Source organism: Tetrao urogallus, assembly GCF_951394365.1.
Source record: "Tetrao urogallus genome assembly, chromosome: 8".
Taxonomy (NCBI): Eukaryota; Metazoa; Chordata; class Aves; order Galliformes; family Phasianidae; genus Tetrao; species Tetrao urogallus.
This window is the reverse complement of record NC_136821.1, coordinates 32,405,354-32,420,024: the sequence shown is the minus strand read 5'-3', so window position 1 is coordinate 32,420,024 and position 14,671 is coordinate 32,405,354. Positions and strand designations below refer to the sequence as shown.

General features: G+C 44.3%; 1 protein-coding gene across 1 annotated transcript in view; it reads right to left on the bottom strand.

The window, feature by feature from the left end:
* The window catches only part of CPS1 (carbamoyl-phosphate synthase 1), a gene marked incomplete at both ends in the record, with an annotated part of 83,146 nt that overhangs the window by 29,443 nt on the left and 39,032 nt on the right, over positions 1 to 14,671 (bottom strand). The window contains 4 exons of the mRNA XM_079538820.1: positions 84 to 147; positions 696 to 761; positions 2,264 to 2,405; positions 11,070 to 11,188. Of these exons, the coding sequence (XP_079394946.1) occupies positions 84 to 147; positions 696 to 761; positions 2,264 to 2,405; positions 11,070 to 11,188 (391 nt within the window). The remainder of the gene's footprint in view (positions 1 to 83; positions 148 to 695; positions 762 to 2,263; positions 2,406 to 11,069; positions 11,189 to 14,671) is intronic.

Sequence of the window (14,671 nt, the reverse complement as noted above, 5' to 3'; positions counted from 1 at the left end):
TCAGAAGAGGAACAAATGAACCACAAGAATATCCAAAGAAGGCTCAAGGGTACACGGAAAACAGAGTTGTGAGAAAGATTTACCTATGTGATACGGTCCACAGCCCAACACCATCACTCCACAGTCATCAAATTTTATATCGTGTTCCTGAGAAGGGAGAGAAAGAAGTCATTAGGGTCTGTACTCAGCAGCACCTAACTCCATGCTTCTCAGAACAAACAATGTGATGTGTTCAGCCCGTATCCAACATCCTGATCCTTCAGGGCGCAAGTCTGATGTCATTTACTGCAGTGTAAAAGAAGCACAGCTTCAATGGAACTGGTGGTGCTGCACTCAAACCAAAGGAGATTTGACACCCCCAGCCTGGCTATGTGAGCAGCTAAGGAGCTATGAGCTTTCACAAAAACAAATGCGACGACGAGGCAAGTGAGACGTGAGTCCTGCATTCCTAGCACCTAACCTCTGCACAGAGAATATCTGTATAGGTGATACGAGACAAGATCCTAACAACATAGGGGCATTAACACCAAATGCACTGAATCACTGGGCTCGATGAAAGGGGATCTGCATGCATTACCATCCAAAATAACTTCTGCAGAAACCAAGACATTTGCAAGATCTCCAGAAATACTGCAGCACAGGGGAAACAGATCAAACTAGACAGCAGTGAGCTTGTTGTTTCCAGCTGCACCTACCTGGCCGTTGTACGTGACGTAAAGGTAATTAGTTACCGCTGGGTATTCTGCTGCCAGTGTGTCAATCTATATGGAGGAAGGAGAGCACAGACTGTGTGTTTGCCAATGCAAGATTTTTCTCATGCAGTTCACTTTCCCTCCCCCTCTTCCCCCTGTTTTCCTTTTCTTATTTCTGTCCTATCATTTTTTCCCACCATACCCTTCCTCAAAGGAACTTGATCTGAATCGTGATGTGCTGGCAACGCAGCAGATGTCTGGCTTGCAGTTTAGGACAGCATGCTCTGCTCTCTACCTTCTCCTTCTAAGCTGCAGATTCAGCTCCACATCTACTTGGTAGAACAGCTTCCAGCCCAGGAGGTTTTCCCAGCCAGCTCTTCTTGCCTCTGTCTTCTCATTCTCTACTGTCAACCACTTACTACAGGTTACGTACATGGTAACTGGTCCATCTATGCCACCCACTACTCCTGAAGTTCCCTGAATGAACAGCTGAAACATTTCTAAGATGGAACACTGAACAGGGAATAGTATTAAAGTAGTCCAGACAAGAAATTTTACATGTTACCACTTAAAAATCTTTCCAATCTTCAAGTATTTTCGTGAATCCCCACTGGCAGTCCAAATGCTTGTGAATAATGAAGAATGTGACCTTAAGTCATTAGCACTATGTAAGTGTCTGCTGCTCATTACTGTTGCTATTACTGCAACTTGTACTTCATGGCTCAGGAAGAAACATATGCTTTGATGCCACAAATGCTGCATAAGTCAAACGACCTTATTAAGGGTACCTTGGCACAGAAATCAATCCAGCACTGCAATGTCATGTGCAAGAAAGAAGGTAGTGCAAGAGCAGACGTGTTCCTGTAGGCCAAGTGAGGACACAGAAGGAAAAGAGCAGCTGGGTAACAGAAGGAGATTTGGCATCTGGAATTGGGCCTGAGGATACAGATGGGCTTTTTCGGAAACATTGCGTAGCTTAGATTGGCTCTGTTGTTTTTTTTCCCCCCTCTTAAGGACAAAAAAAAACCAACCCAGCTGGTGGCAGTTTAATACCCACATACCTTAAATGCAGCAACAGAACACCTAGCAAAGCACTTGTGACACTGCCATGAATACTAGATGAGCTCATTACACTCTGTGCTATCACAATGAATAGCAAATGAACCCATAGCAATAGGGCACTTCAAATAAAGTATTACCCTGTAAAAACTTACAACCGGCACAAAAGACATATGACACTTTTTATGGTCACCCTATGGTGGACCAGAATCAGTCTTCTCAGCCATTTTCTGAAGCCAGGTAGCTGCAATCCCACCACAGCCACAGAGAAAATGAAACAGTCAGCATCTCCTTGGGGATATTCACCTACAAATTCCTGACATTGCAGTGAGCCTTGCAGTGCAGAGGTAACAGCTAGATGGGCAAAAATTGCTCACTTACGAAGTCAGTACCACAACTCCCTCTAATGACAATGCAGCCACGGTTTTCCCTTTGTTTACCTCAACTGTTCCTAAGGACATAGAGCCCTCCTCAGAAGCTCCCTCCCCAACCAGTGACATTTCTCATGGTACCTTTTTCACCCAGGGCACTACATTCTTCCTCATTCTCAGCTGGCGGCACTGGACTTCAGTCAGTCCCAGGCATTTCCCAATCTGTCTGTCTGAGAAGCCCATCTGTTTGGCTTTCCTCATCAGCTCTTCTGGAATTTCTTCACTGGTACTAAAGAAACAAACGGAAGAAAAGAGCTGCATGAAGCTTTACAGCAATATTTAGATGACACGTGAGTACTCGTGCCTTCCAAAGCGCACTGAGGTGCAGTTGCTACAGAAGTATGCACATAAAGGCAAGAAAAAGAAGACGACCCAGCTAAACCATGCAATCCTTGTACATAAAAGATCTTTGTTTTTTATGCTGGATGTCCCACAGAGATGCCTATTAGGCAAAGCCCACAGGTAGACTACTGATGCTGAGAAATGAAACATTTTCTTTCATCACTGTTTGAGGCAGGACTGGCCCTTGCTGGGCCTGCAATCTCCCAGGCAGCATCCTCCACCAAGCTAGTACAAGGCCACTGTGCTCACAACACCTGCATGATCAGTTACCATTGCAGCTCCCACAGATGACTTTCTTTGATTTCTTGGATTCAGTATCCCCACATCTCCACGTCCAAACCTCTTTTCCCTTCTGTCAGTCTCAAATTTCTTTCATGTCATTTGTGCTATTTCTTCAATTGTTAAAAGGAGGAGATAAGGTAAACCAGGGTCTCTCAATACTTCTGTAAGTCCTTGCTCTCTCATTTCTGCTTCTAAAGAGTCCTAGTTTTTGCTATTTATTTCAGATACACTGTTTCCCCCCACTCCTCAATGCAGCTCATGGCTTCTTGTCCACTTTGAGTTTTTCACCTTCTCCATTCCCTCTTCATATTCTCCATCACACACTTTTTTCTCTCCCACACTGTTTCTGTTTCACTTTGTTTTGACTCCACCTATACCCCTGATAGTTCCTGCCTGTCTGTTTCTAAGCTACCTTTTCTAATCCTAGTTTCTGCAAAAACATAAAAAAGCCTATGTATTTTTATCAACACTTCTGCTTTTCATCTTCATTGCCAAGAGCATCCTTGCCTGCCCAATAAATCAATATTTTATGAGTAAGCAGGCTCTGATTCAGGAAAAAGGAAATGATTAACAAACAAGCAATTTTCCTAAATCAGAGCTTTTGAATTATGTCCTTTGCTTGATCGTATTTTTAAATAAATAGCATTATGTTATTTGAGAGGGAGGAGAGGGTAAGGCCACTTCATTGGAATGTGTCAGCAAGCTGAAGCATGAAAGCCATTGGATTGGATTTTCCACTTCAGCTTGTGGAGCAGCTTCAGTGCCCTCAGTGAAGCCAGGCTAGCAGCGAAACAGGTGAGTCACAGAAGAGTCAAACCAGCTAATTTTGAGAGTAGCCCTGCAGACAAGAAACTTCTGGGTTCAAACCCCTGGATAGGTGGGCTTTGCTCTATGACTTCCCCCATATCACCTCTCCTTCTTCTGCAGTGTGAGAAGAGGATACTCCATACAGCTATAACAGTGTCAGCCAGGTCAGTGAATACTTGCAGAAAGGAAGCAATCCCTGTAACTGCTATCCTTGGAAGCACATCCCAACCTGGCAACCACAGGTAGCAATCAGCGTGCCATATGCACGGATGACTCCTGGCAGGAGGATCCCATGCACCCTTGTCTTCTCCACAGTCCATCACATTGCTTTCCTTACTCCAACAGATGCTGCCCTTTGCTAACCATAAGGAAATGGTCCTGCCTAATTGAGGTTGAGCTTCCTGGTTTTTGGAAGGGCTTCCCAAAATAATATGCGCTTTGCAGCAACGCGGAAGCTCGATGAAAACCTGCAGCTTCCCTGCACTAATTCCTTCACTGCAAAAACTCCTCTGCTTCTGCAGAGCCCTTCCTACCTTCTGACTTCAGAGGCAGAACTTCCTGTATGACGAAGCATCAGAACTGGAGGTATGGATGAGTGCTTTGCAAGAGGAACCACAGTAAGCAAAACCTGCCAATTCCCTGGCAAAGCAGATGCTAGCCATCACCAGCTGTTAGGAAGGACGCAGCCACATCAGACTCCTCTCCTAGGTTTGGCATTCCCAAGGTACAAATGAGCAGACCTGATGACCCCAAGAAAATGAGCCTGTTCCCCTGCACGCTTGCTCCCTCGCTTTCACTGTCTCAGAAGCACACATTGCTGGCTGTCATCTGATTACCGATGGAAAAAGAAAATTGCCTTCATTTGCAGCTTATTTCAATTCACTTTTTTTCAGCTCTCATTATAACAATATCATTCATTGTCACCCCGCCAGAAGGATGGGCAGAAAAGAAGCAGCCATGATTTTGCAATACGACTCCCTTTGTCTTAGGCTAGCAGCTTAAATCACATCAGGTCATTACTAGGACATCCTAGTCTGGCTAAAGACATCCACTCAAATAGGTTACCAGTTTTGCAAGGGACATAACCAGTACACAGGAGTAAAGCTGACTGCCTAAAAGAGAAATAAGAGTTTTCCCTCTGCTACTCCTAATGCATGACCAAGATAAGAGGTATGGCTTTGAATGTGGTTAAGACAAAACACGTGGTGGGAACCTCTACACAAGAAGTATCTGGACAGGAAGGGTTTCCTCATTTCTCATGCTATGGAGTTTAATATGGAGAAAAGGCACCTGGATCATCATGAGGCAGGAAAAATGAGAACTGGCAATCCTGGCCTGTGGATGTAAGAATTTTGCCATTAGATAATTAAAGGAAATCAGCGCAAATCAAATACTCAGTGCTGCTTTCCAAGGTCTTAAAACCAGAATCTGCCCTAAGATTTCCGTTTACTAATAATGATGACTTATCAGATTTATATCCCAACTTTCACCTGAAGAATATTAAGAAACATGCAAACAGTAGGCAGTGTGATGTTTATATTGCAGATAGCAATACTGAGACACACAGAAGGTAAGGGGAAATGAATTTTTAGATCCAGCATTGACCTAATGCTATTCCCACAGTCTGTGCTCCCAGACAGCCCATTAGACATGCTGGAGACAATAAAGGCAGCAAGGGCAGTCTCACTCTCATTCCCCTTTGAACAGCTAGGTGCAAATGACCCTTCCAAGAGCTCATCAGAAATCCAACACTAAAATGAGAAGCAAAAAAACAACCATCAAAACATTCAGTTCTGACTATTGCCAAACTCATGACCCAGTCCAACATAATCAGCTCCACCTTCCCCTGGGGCATCACTTTTTCTTCATACACAGACCACAGAGCTTCCAAAGACTGAACCTCCTTGTTAGTTTATACTCCGTTCTGAAATAAGGGCAGATTAAGTGGCCGTTAAATGGCTCCTTTTCCTAACATGCATCTTCACAACATGACAGAAGTTTGAGAGCTTCAAAACCAGACTATCAGACTTCCTCTACACTGCCATCATCACTCCTTGTAAAGCTAAGCCCCCGGCACATTTTGCAAGTTAATAATAATACAAACATTGCTTGTGCTTCCTTTTCAGGTTCCAGAGTTGAGTTGTTGTTGCTGTTTGCTTAAAATTCTACCCTGCCATCTTTCCAACTCCATACGCTTGCTTCTTCAGTGATAAATGCTAAAAGGAAATAAATACCCTTAATGAGGAAATTTTCACCTGGCACAGAGGACCTGGGGAAATCTATTAACTGACTGGAAGAATGCTGGCACTGTTGCAATTACCAGGACAGGCAGCTTGCTCCAGCACGGCCCTCTCTTCCACTTGACTGCTTTCACCTGATCTTTAGGAGTGTTGCTAAATAAACATGTCAGTGGAAAGCTCCAGCTCCATATGCAAAGTGCTCTTTTTCTTGGCCTGGCCTGGGCACGCAGGAAGGATCTGCAAAAATGAGCACACTCCACCTCAGTCTGTCAGTCTCAAATGTAGCTCCTCCTCATTCTGCAGCCCGGTCAACAGTTTGGCTCTTGCAAGCCAAGAGGACCAAAAGCAAAAGGCACTGGAGCCAGAATCCTGATGTCCTGAGAAATCTCTTCCTTCTAAAGGAGCATCAAAGACATGGAAGGTTTCAAAAGCCTCCTTGATGTCAGGCTGCATTATATCCAAATAGGTATCCTCCCTTCCTCCATTTCCCTACTACAAGGCCCTTAGTGGCACCCTGGCTTGCTCCTTGTGTTTTGCAACATTTTGAAAGTGCTACAATTAAAATAATGAGATCAGTGTACAAATTCTCTCTCTGCTACTCTTCTTGAGGAGACCGACTGTGACCTTCCTTCCCCTCCTAAGAAACCCCTGAGATGACTGACAAAAAGCTCAAAGGAGAGCTCAGGGATGCAGGAACTGTAAACCAACAAGCCTTGCTCACTGAACAACCACCACTTCAAAGCCCTGCATCTATACTGTTTTGATTCCTGGGCTAATCAATCTCATTGTGATCATCTTTATTTAAGTAACACGAGCCTCACATTGTGCCCCAAGACCTGAATGACTCACATCTACAACTGAGTGATGTGCCAAAGCAGCAGCTCAAACAGCCAAAGGAATGGGTCATAGATGCTTCCTCAAAGCCTGTCTTCCTCTCCAGCTAAAAAGAGAGCTTTGAGGGCTCTCCTGGTACGTTGGAATGCAGATTCCCCAGAGCCAGTGTGTACATCACTAAAAGAGGCTCCCCAATGGCTTTTAAAGGGCAATGCCTGGCTATCATGTGTGTCAAAGAGGAAAATGCATACCGAGTCTTCACAAATGTAGAGGTGCTTTGAAGGAAAACACAGCTGCGAATTTATTACCTATGGCTCTTCTAAGACAAATAGGAAGTATCTCACACTGGATCTTCACAAAGCACAAACAACTGCACTGAATAACTGCTTATACCATATTCTCCTCATGTACTGAATCCCTAATTTGTTCCTGAGCCTACTCTGCCCTCCAGTTCACTCAGAAGACAAAAGTAATCTTCCCAGTTAGTTAAAATCGCGTACAACAAATTTGTCAGTGACAGCTCCTCAAACAGTATAAATCAGAGCTGCCTCCTTGACAGTCACCAGACCAGCTCCACATTATACCCACACGAGATCTCGCCTGTGCTCTCTGACCTGTCCCAAAACACGCAAGCCAGCAGAAAAACTGTTATTGAGAAGAGCAGGTGTGCAATTCGCACTGCGGAAGAACAGATGTTATCGATGGCCTGTCTGATCTTTCCTCCTTCCTTGTTTCCCAGGTCATCCGCTGGAGTCAGGCTTTAATTCCAAAACCTGTGGCTACTCCACCGTGGTGATGCTTTGAACTCAAGTCACGCTTCCAGCGAGCTGCTCACAATGCACACCTTTCACAGAGCCAAGGGCATGAGCTTCTAAAAGGAATTCACAGTAAACAACTTCTATCATGGGCCACCGAGCAGAGCACCCCGCTACAAACACTGGGCTCAGAAGGGTCTCCACCCTCACACTTCACTCTGCTTTCCCATCTATCAGCCTGGCTCCTTCAGAAGGAACCACAACTCTCACAATTGCCCTCATCCCTTTCAAGCAAACCAGAGGCCAGCAAGTGCTTTTATTCCACAGTGCAAGGGCATGCTCTCCTCCACGCACTCCTTGTGCACGGCCATGGTTCTCAGGGAGCACAAAGTTAGGACCAAATAAAAACAATAATGGCCACATACAAAAAAAATCCTCACTGCAGATAGTCAAGGGACAGATACTGATCCCCAAAGAGGCTTTATCTGCCTTTACTCAGGCCATCAAAGCGTCCTAGACAAACATGCTTCAGATATTACTTCCAAGTTAGCGCTTCAGTTGTGCCCTTGGGGATGAATAGGACATTTGACTCCACTGCAAATCTGACTTATTCTGGACTGCATCTATTACCCAGCCTTATCTAGGTCAGCTGGATGGGAGCTGCTCAAATTTCCTCCTCTTTCACAAGCTGTCAGTACAACAAATAGCCAGCAGGGTCGCTCCAGGGCCCTGCCCTTCCATTTTTTCTCATGGAACGGGCAAGGCCAAATCCCAGGAACTCAATTCTGACAACAGTGCAACCTGTTGCACTGCTATTGCTCTATTCACCATTATTCACAGACCAAAAGCATGGGATGGTGCTTTCTCTCTCCATTTACACATGTATATGTAGGGAAAACGGCAGTTAAGATTACCTTACTGCAGATAGGAAGGTAACAGACAAAAAAAAAACCAACAATGGAAGTTCAAACTTCAAATGAGAAACGCACAGGTCACAGGAGAAAGAGCAAGGGCATATATTTGATGTGTGTGATTTCACTGGATATTCTTGCAGGTACTGACAAAATGGCTTTCTTTTCCCAATTCAACTTAGGTCATTTGCTTTCCTGCAGCCAAATCACATCACCTGAAACAACCCTTTCTCCATCTTACAGGATCCAGAGGCAGAGCTGAATTGAAATATTGTCGTAGCACGACCACATAGGCTCACAGGCACCTGGTCCAACCCTTTTGAAAGAAGTTTGCTGGGACAAATGTAAAATAGGCAGTGGGTGCCTTTCCCATTGTCAGCTGTATCTCCAAATGACTGGCCTTGCTAATATACCAGTAAGACAAACGTTGGTAAGGTAGAAAGGTTTGTGTTCCCCATGACATTCCCTACATAACGTTTTGCACATGGAAACACCTTCTCTGTATAAATCAGTGAGGCCTTGTTCTCCCTTTGAATCACCCCATACAGCCACGGCAAGGTGATGTGAACACTGCCTGATGGACTGCTCACACAGTTCTCCTTCTGCCTCTGATCCCCCTTCCCCACCTGCCTGACATACGCACTAATTCTAGCTCTGAATTTCCTCTGGGCAGAAACCATCTCCTTGCTACCAGTTTCTACAACAGCTCGCTAAGCCCAAATCAAGATTCTTGGCAGATCCAACACTTCACTGCAAATTATTCCAAAACCACTCAGAAGACATTAAAAAAAAGAAAAAAAAAGAAAAAAAAGCAGCAAGAAATGGGTACAACTGAACAAAAAAGAAAACTGCCTGGGAACAGGGCAAACGCTTTTGCTTGCAGTAACTGTATTTCAGTAACAAAGATTTCAAGCTATGGTTGTGTCACAGCCCATTCTTTTCAGTTGGGAATAATCCCACAGCACAGGTAAAAACTCAATGCCAGGCATGCTGGGGACTGGAAACAGCTGGTTGCACATGCACGCCAAGTCTCATTTGCATCACTCAATTAGCTTTCCCTTGGCTATTGGAGAGATGTGTTTCCTGATGTGGCTCACTAGACCAGCCCCTTAGCTCAGGTCACTAGTGCTTTTTCCCTGATCTCTGCATTCAACATAATGCAGCTGGACAGTCCACCTCCTCCTTTTGATGTAGTTTATGAGCTAAAAGCTGATTTCCTTGAGAGTGTTGGAATTAGAATAGCAGAGTGAAAAATCTGCACTGACCAATAAATGAAACTAACTTAATTAACATTATCAGCAATCAGAGCTGTGCTGCATGAATTTCCTTACAACAGATGCAACACTGGTTGGTGATACAAATGCAAGGTTTGACACTGCCAAAGTGCTTGCTCTAGCAGGCGTCCTGTAATCCCTTGCTAAGTGACCAGGAGGATGAAATCAGTGTGGGACGGTACTAGCTACTGGTAGTATTACTGCCATCCACCCCTAGCAGGGAAAGGGAAAACAGCCTTCGTGATTAAGGACGGTACAGAGCAATTAGCATCTGTGGAGGAATGGTGGATTTATAGCAGCCGAGGCTTTGATCGACCCCTGGGATGCTAAGTGCATGTTCCAGAGCATGGCACTCCGACAGCAGGAAAACCAATCTGATTCTGGGCTTTTTTTCATCTTCTTCCTTGGGAGCAGTGCGTATACATTTTAAGGCACTCAAGACAAATACAACATGACACAGATGTTAGAGGGCAAATGTTTGTGCAGCCCAACAATAGATTTCTGTAAGTAATCAAGCTACTACTTCTCTTCGACATCTCTCTCCACATTTATTTTTGTTTAGCTCTAGATTCAGCTTGTTCCGGGGGGCAAAGGAGACCAATAGCTGCTCAATTAAAACTGCGCAGCTGGTCAGAGAAATGAAATCCAAGCAGGCGAATTCAGTGATCTACTGGCTTCGGTGCGCTCCCAGTGCCATCGTGTGGTGAAACATGGTTAGGACAGCAAACATTGAAAGTGGAAAAGCTGGCCAATATGTAGCCAATAACTCAGCAAGGAGGTGCTCCCAACCTCATAAACCATGAAAGGAAAGCTCAAGTCAGCAAGAGGCTGGAACTGAAATACAGCCAGGCACTTTAATTTACTGCTATCTTTCCTACTTAGTTTTATATGGTCATTTTTCTTCAGGAAAGAAGATTTATATTTAAATATGTCTGGGCTTACAGGCATTTGAAAGTGCAGTACAAAAGCAACACGTACCACACAATCACAGAAAGGCAGAAAAGCTTAAAAATCGATTTTCCAGGAGAAATAAAATGCACTGCATTTGATTCTCAGGTGTAGCAAGTCAGGACAACTCTCACATCTGAAGGCAAACCTATCCTAGGTATGTGAGTGCAGCCTACCATTGTTACTGCAGGCCGTCTCCACGTTTCCAGTCTTAGCCTCAATGATACAGCATGGATTTTCCAAAACAAACTAGCATTTTCAAGATGCCTACAAGCAGCAAGAAAACCTGAATGCTTAATGAACTTCCTCATCTCCAAAGAGTGTTCTCAGACATCTACTTCACCTCGGTGAGACAGTGACCTGGGGTTTAAGGCAGCATCACTTATACTGAGTGCTAAAATGAACCTCTCAGCATCAGGTACCACAGTTTTCACAGCAGAATTATCCCCAGACACACCAGTGTGCCCAAGGACAAGACTGTTTGTTTGTCTTACTGCTTCACTTCCTTCAGGATCTTCTCCATGTTCACAATGCTGCGCATCTTACACAGGAACCATTTGTCAATGGCCGTGAGCTTGTGAATGACATCCACAGGGACTCCCTTTTCCAAGGCCTGCCAAAAAGAGGAAAGCACCAATCAGATGTTTGAATATATGCTCTATAAATAGAGCAAAGAGCAGCAGCAAGTATGTAACACAAAGACGCCAGTGGCAGATAAGGCAAGCAAATCAAGGGTCTGTCACGGTGGTCCAAACTGAGCCCAAGCAGAATGCAGGGAGGGACCAGTCATTTCCACAAGTAAGAACTGGCTTCTGCCTGAACAAGAGAGAGAATTTGCTTCTTCAAAGCCAGTAGCCAAAATGCAACCAATGGCCCGGTGGCTACCAAATACACGTGCCTTAACCACATGCGGCCTGGCACATTCACTCTGCAGTACCTGCATCCTCATCTCACCCCTTGCCATCAAATCACTTCAATTTCTGTCCCACTGTGAATTTGTAGCTGCTAATGCTAAACAAGAACGTCCAAATTCTCATCTGTGGAGAAACTCCCTGCTTTGGAGCATAAGCTTCAATTTGCCCATTAAAAATAACACTTGACTCAAAACATATGGCCTTGGAATACATACCTCTGAAGTAGAGTCCAGTCCAGGGTGTCAATTTGCAGCCACAGCATGACTATCTTTTCTGGGCCACATTTTTTTTTTGTTTTATTTTTGTATTGTTGTTTTTTGGTTGTTTATTTTTATCAAACTATTTGCACCACGGAGCTAAAAGGCTCCCCACAGAGTTACCATAGAAAAGATTGTTTGACAGGACACTGCAATATTAAAAAAGATCTTGAAGAGAGCCCCCCAGTATGATAGTTGCATCTTCCATTGCTGATACTTCCTGGGTCTCACCAGCAGCGTGCAGTTACAACTCTCCTGATAAAACGACTATAATCAACTATAATGATAATACCAGCATGCTATCTTTGCTGAGCTCAAGTAATAAAACTCATTAATTTGTTACCAAGCTTAATTGTTTCCTTGCAGGGCAACATCCCTGGAACAAAGCCAGAGCAATGCCACTGAAGAAAACTCTAGCATTCATCTGGCGATGAGCTCAGCACACTGCACAACGACATTTTTTCTTCAAGTTATCAGGCCAAGGTCACTGAGCCCCATAAGCTCAAAGCTAATGTGACCACATACGCTTAATCTACTTAGGACACCATTTAAAAGTCTTCCGTGGGAAACTGGAGAAAACAAATGCCTATGTCTCCCTTGTCAGAGGATAGAAAGAGAAAATAAACTACCTTCATCCCCGTGGAATGTATCTGGAGAGAGAGACAAGACTACATTTGCAGACAGCTTTTACTCCCAAACTACTATGCCACAGGGGTAAATCAAGTTTCCAAGCAGAAAACCCCTGCAGGGTTTGATCGGTGGTGGTGAACAGCACTCAGAGTGCTTTGCTTTATTCATACCTACATGGCAAAGTACACAGAGAGCTACAAAAACAAACAGAGCCTTTCAGCAGGGCTGCTTGACTTTAAAGCCCTGCTCACCTCCAAGAGCCTTCTGTCTCCAGGCAAGCACCAGGAGCTGGCTCAGCCACCTGTGCTGTCTCCAGGGCCACCGCGTTCATCCCTTCCATCTCACCCCTGCTCCCAAATGAAGTATGTAGCTGGTTGTGGACAGGAGTGCAAGGGCAAGGTGACATGTCTGCAGTGTGGACAACAGGGAGATCAGGACCCCAGTGTGAAATGGTACAGACTGAGCCCACAGCATAAATCCACTGGTATACAATCCCTAAGAGAGTCTACAGAAGACCCTATATAACCTGAACAGTCCTTCCTGTTCATCAGCTGCAGTTACACCCTTGCCACGCTCTGCCCAAAGAACAACTCTCATCCATTTCAGCCTCTCTCCTGCTGCCCCTTTAAAAAAAAAAAAATATATATATATATATATATATATATATATATATATATATATATATATATATATATAAAAACAAGGATTCCCAATACAACAGCAAATGCTTTGAATGGCAACTGAACTTTCTTCTTTTTTCACCTGAACAGTTACCATTTAAATCACCCAAACAAAGGAGAGAGAGAAAACTTAAGGAGCCTTCCAGAGATGAGGAGTGGGGCTTGTAGGGAGGAAAAGCCACACAATGAAGCTCCATCCTGTTTCAAACAAAGCTGACAGCTAATGGGGACTAGCTCTCAGCTTTTAAATGTCAGCAAGGTGGAAAGGGATTTCCAGGCCCACAGCCCCAGCTGCTGGAAGTACCTCTCACCGATACTGCTTGCCTCAGTTATTAATGGGGAAGAACGAGTGCACAGCGTGAGACAGAGGCTTCATGAGGAGGGATTAAGATTTTTATCTTGTGGTTTTTTTTGATGGTTCCTAGTGAAAATGTCACCAACAGGGAGCACCCAGAGTGTTAACTGTGGCCCAAACTTACCTTTACCTCCCTAAATCCTGTGTTAGCATGGGGCTGAGATTAACCTTTACAGAAGTCCCCAAAGCCACTCAGAGAGATGAGAAAATATTGGACCTCAGTTGACAGAGAAAGCTGTAATAGAGACCAAGCACAGCTGCAGAAGGATGTTCTACACTTATGAAGACACGTATTTCCCCAGCTTGAAAAGCAAGAGTCAACAGCTGGACAGGCACAGAACATCGTGTGCTTTTCATTAAGGTCATTTATAATAGGAACAGTGAAAACCTCTTCACAAATACAGCACAATCCTAGCTCCCCTTACTCAGAGGGGCTTATGAGCTCTCCACACAAGCAGGACGGGCTTAAAAGACTCCACCAAACAAAGTCAGTGATACAAAACACAGTAAATGGGCTTTCACTACCAGAAAGTTTGCAACTTAAATAAAATAAAAATAATAATAATAATTTAAAAAAGCAGGTTTGCAGACTTAAGAAAACAACAACAAAAGACCAGTCTTAAGCATGTTCTATACAAGACAACTGTCCTCTTCACTCAGAGCATGCTGAGGCCCTGGCACAGGTTGCCCAAGAAGTTGTGAATGCCCCATCCCTGGAGGCATTCAAGGCAAGGCTGGATGGGACACTGGGCAGACTGAGCTGGTGGGAGGTGTCCCTGCTGTGGGCACAGATTGGAACCAGACAGGACGTAAGGTTCCTTCCATCCCAAACCATCCTGCAGTTCTATGATTCTCTTCATAGAGATGGATAAGTTAGCTGCAAAAAAGCCAACATATGAAATTGCACTTTTGGTTTGGTAAAGTAACTACCCATGAGATATACACAGGCAAACACCTTGAAACTGAAGGCAGAAATAATTTGGTACCCTAGCTCCCTTGTGGTAACACTCACCCATAAACCTCAAAAGGTGTTGCAATTTGCCTAGTGTGACAGGAAACAAGTTGAAGAACGCTAAGGGAAGTTGAGCATGTTTCAAAGAACAGGGAATTCCTGGTTGCTAAACTTAGTATAGTCTCTTAACAGCATTTCAAGTTTCAAGCCCTTACCCATGCAACAACTGCAAAAAACCAGCACTCTCAGACTGCAGTTTACCACTCTATCATCCCTTGTTTCAGTCCACATGGATCTTCATTCTGAAC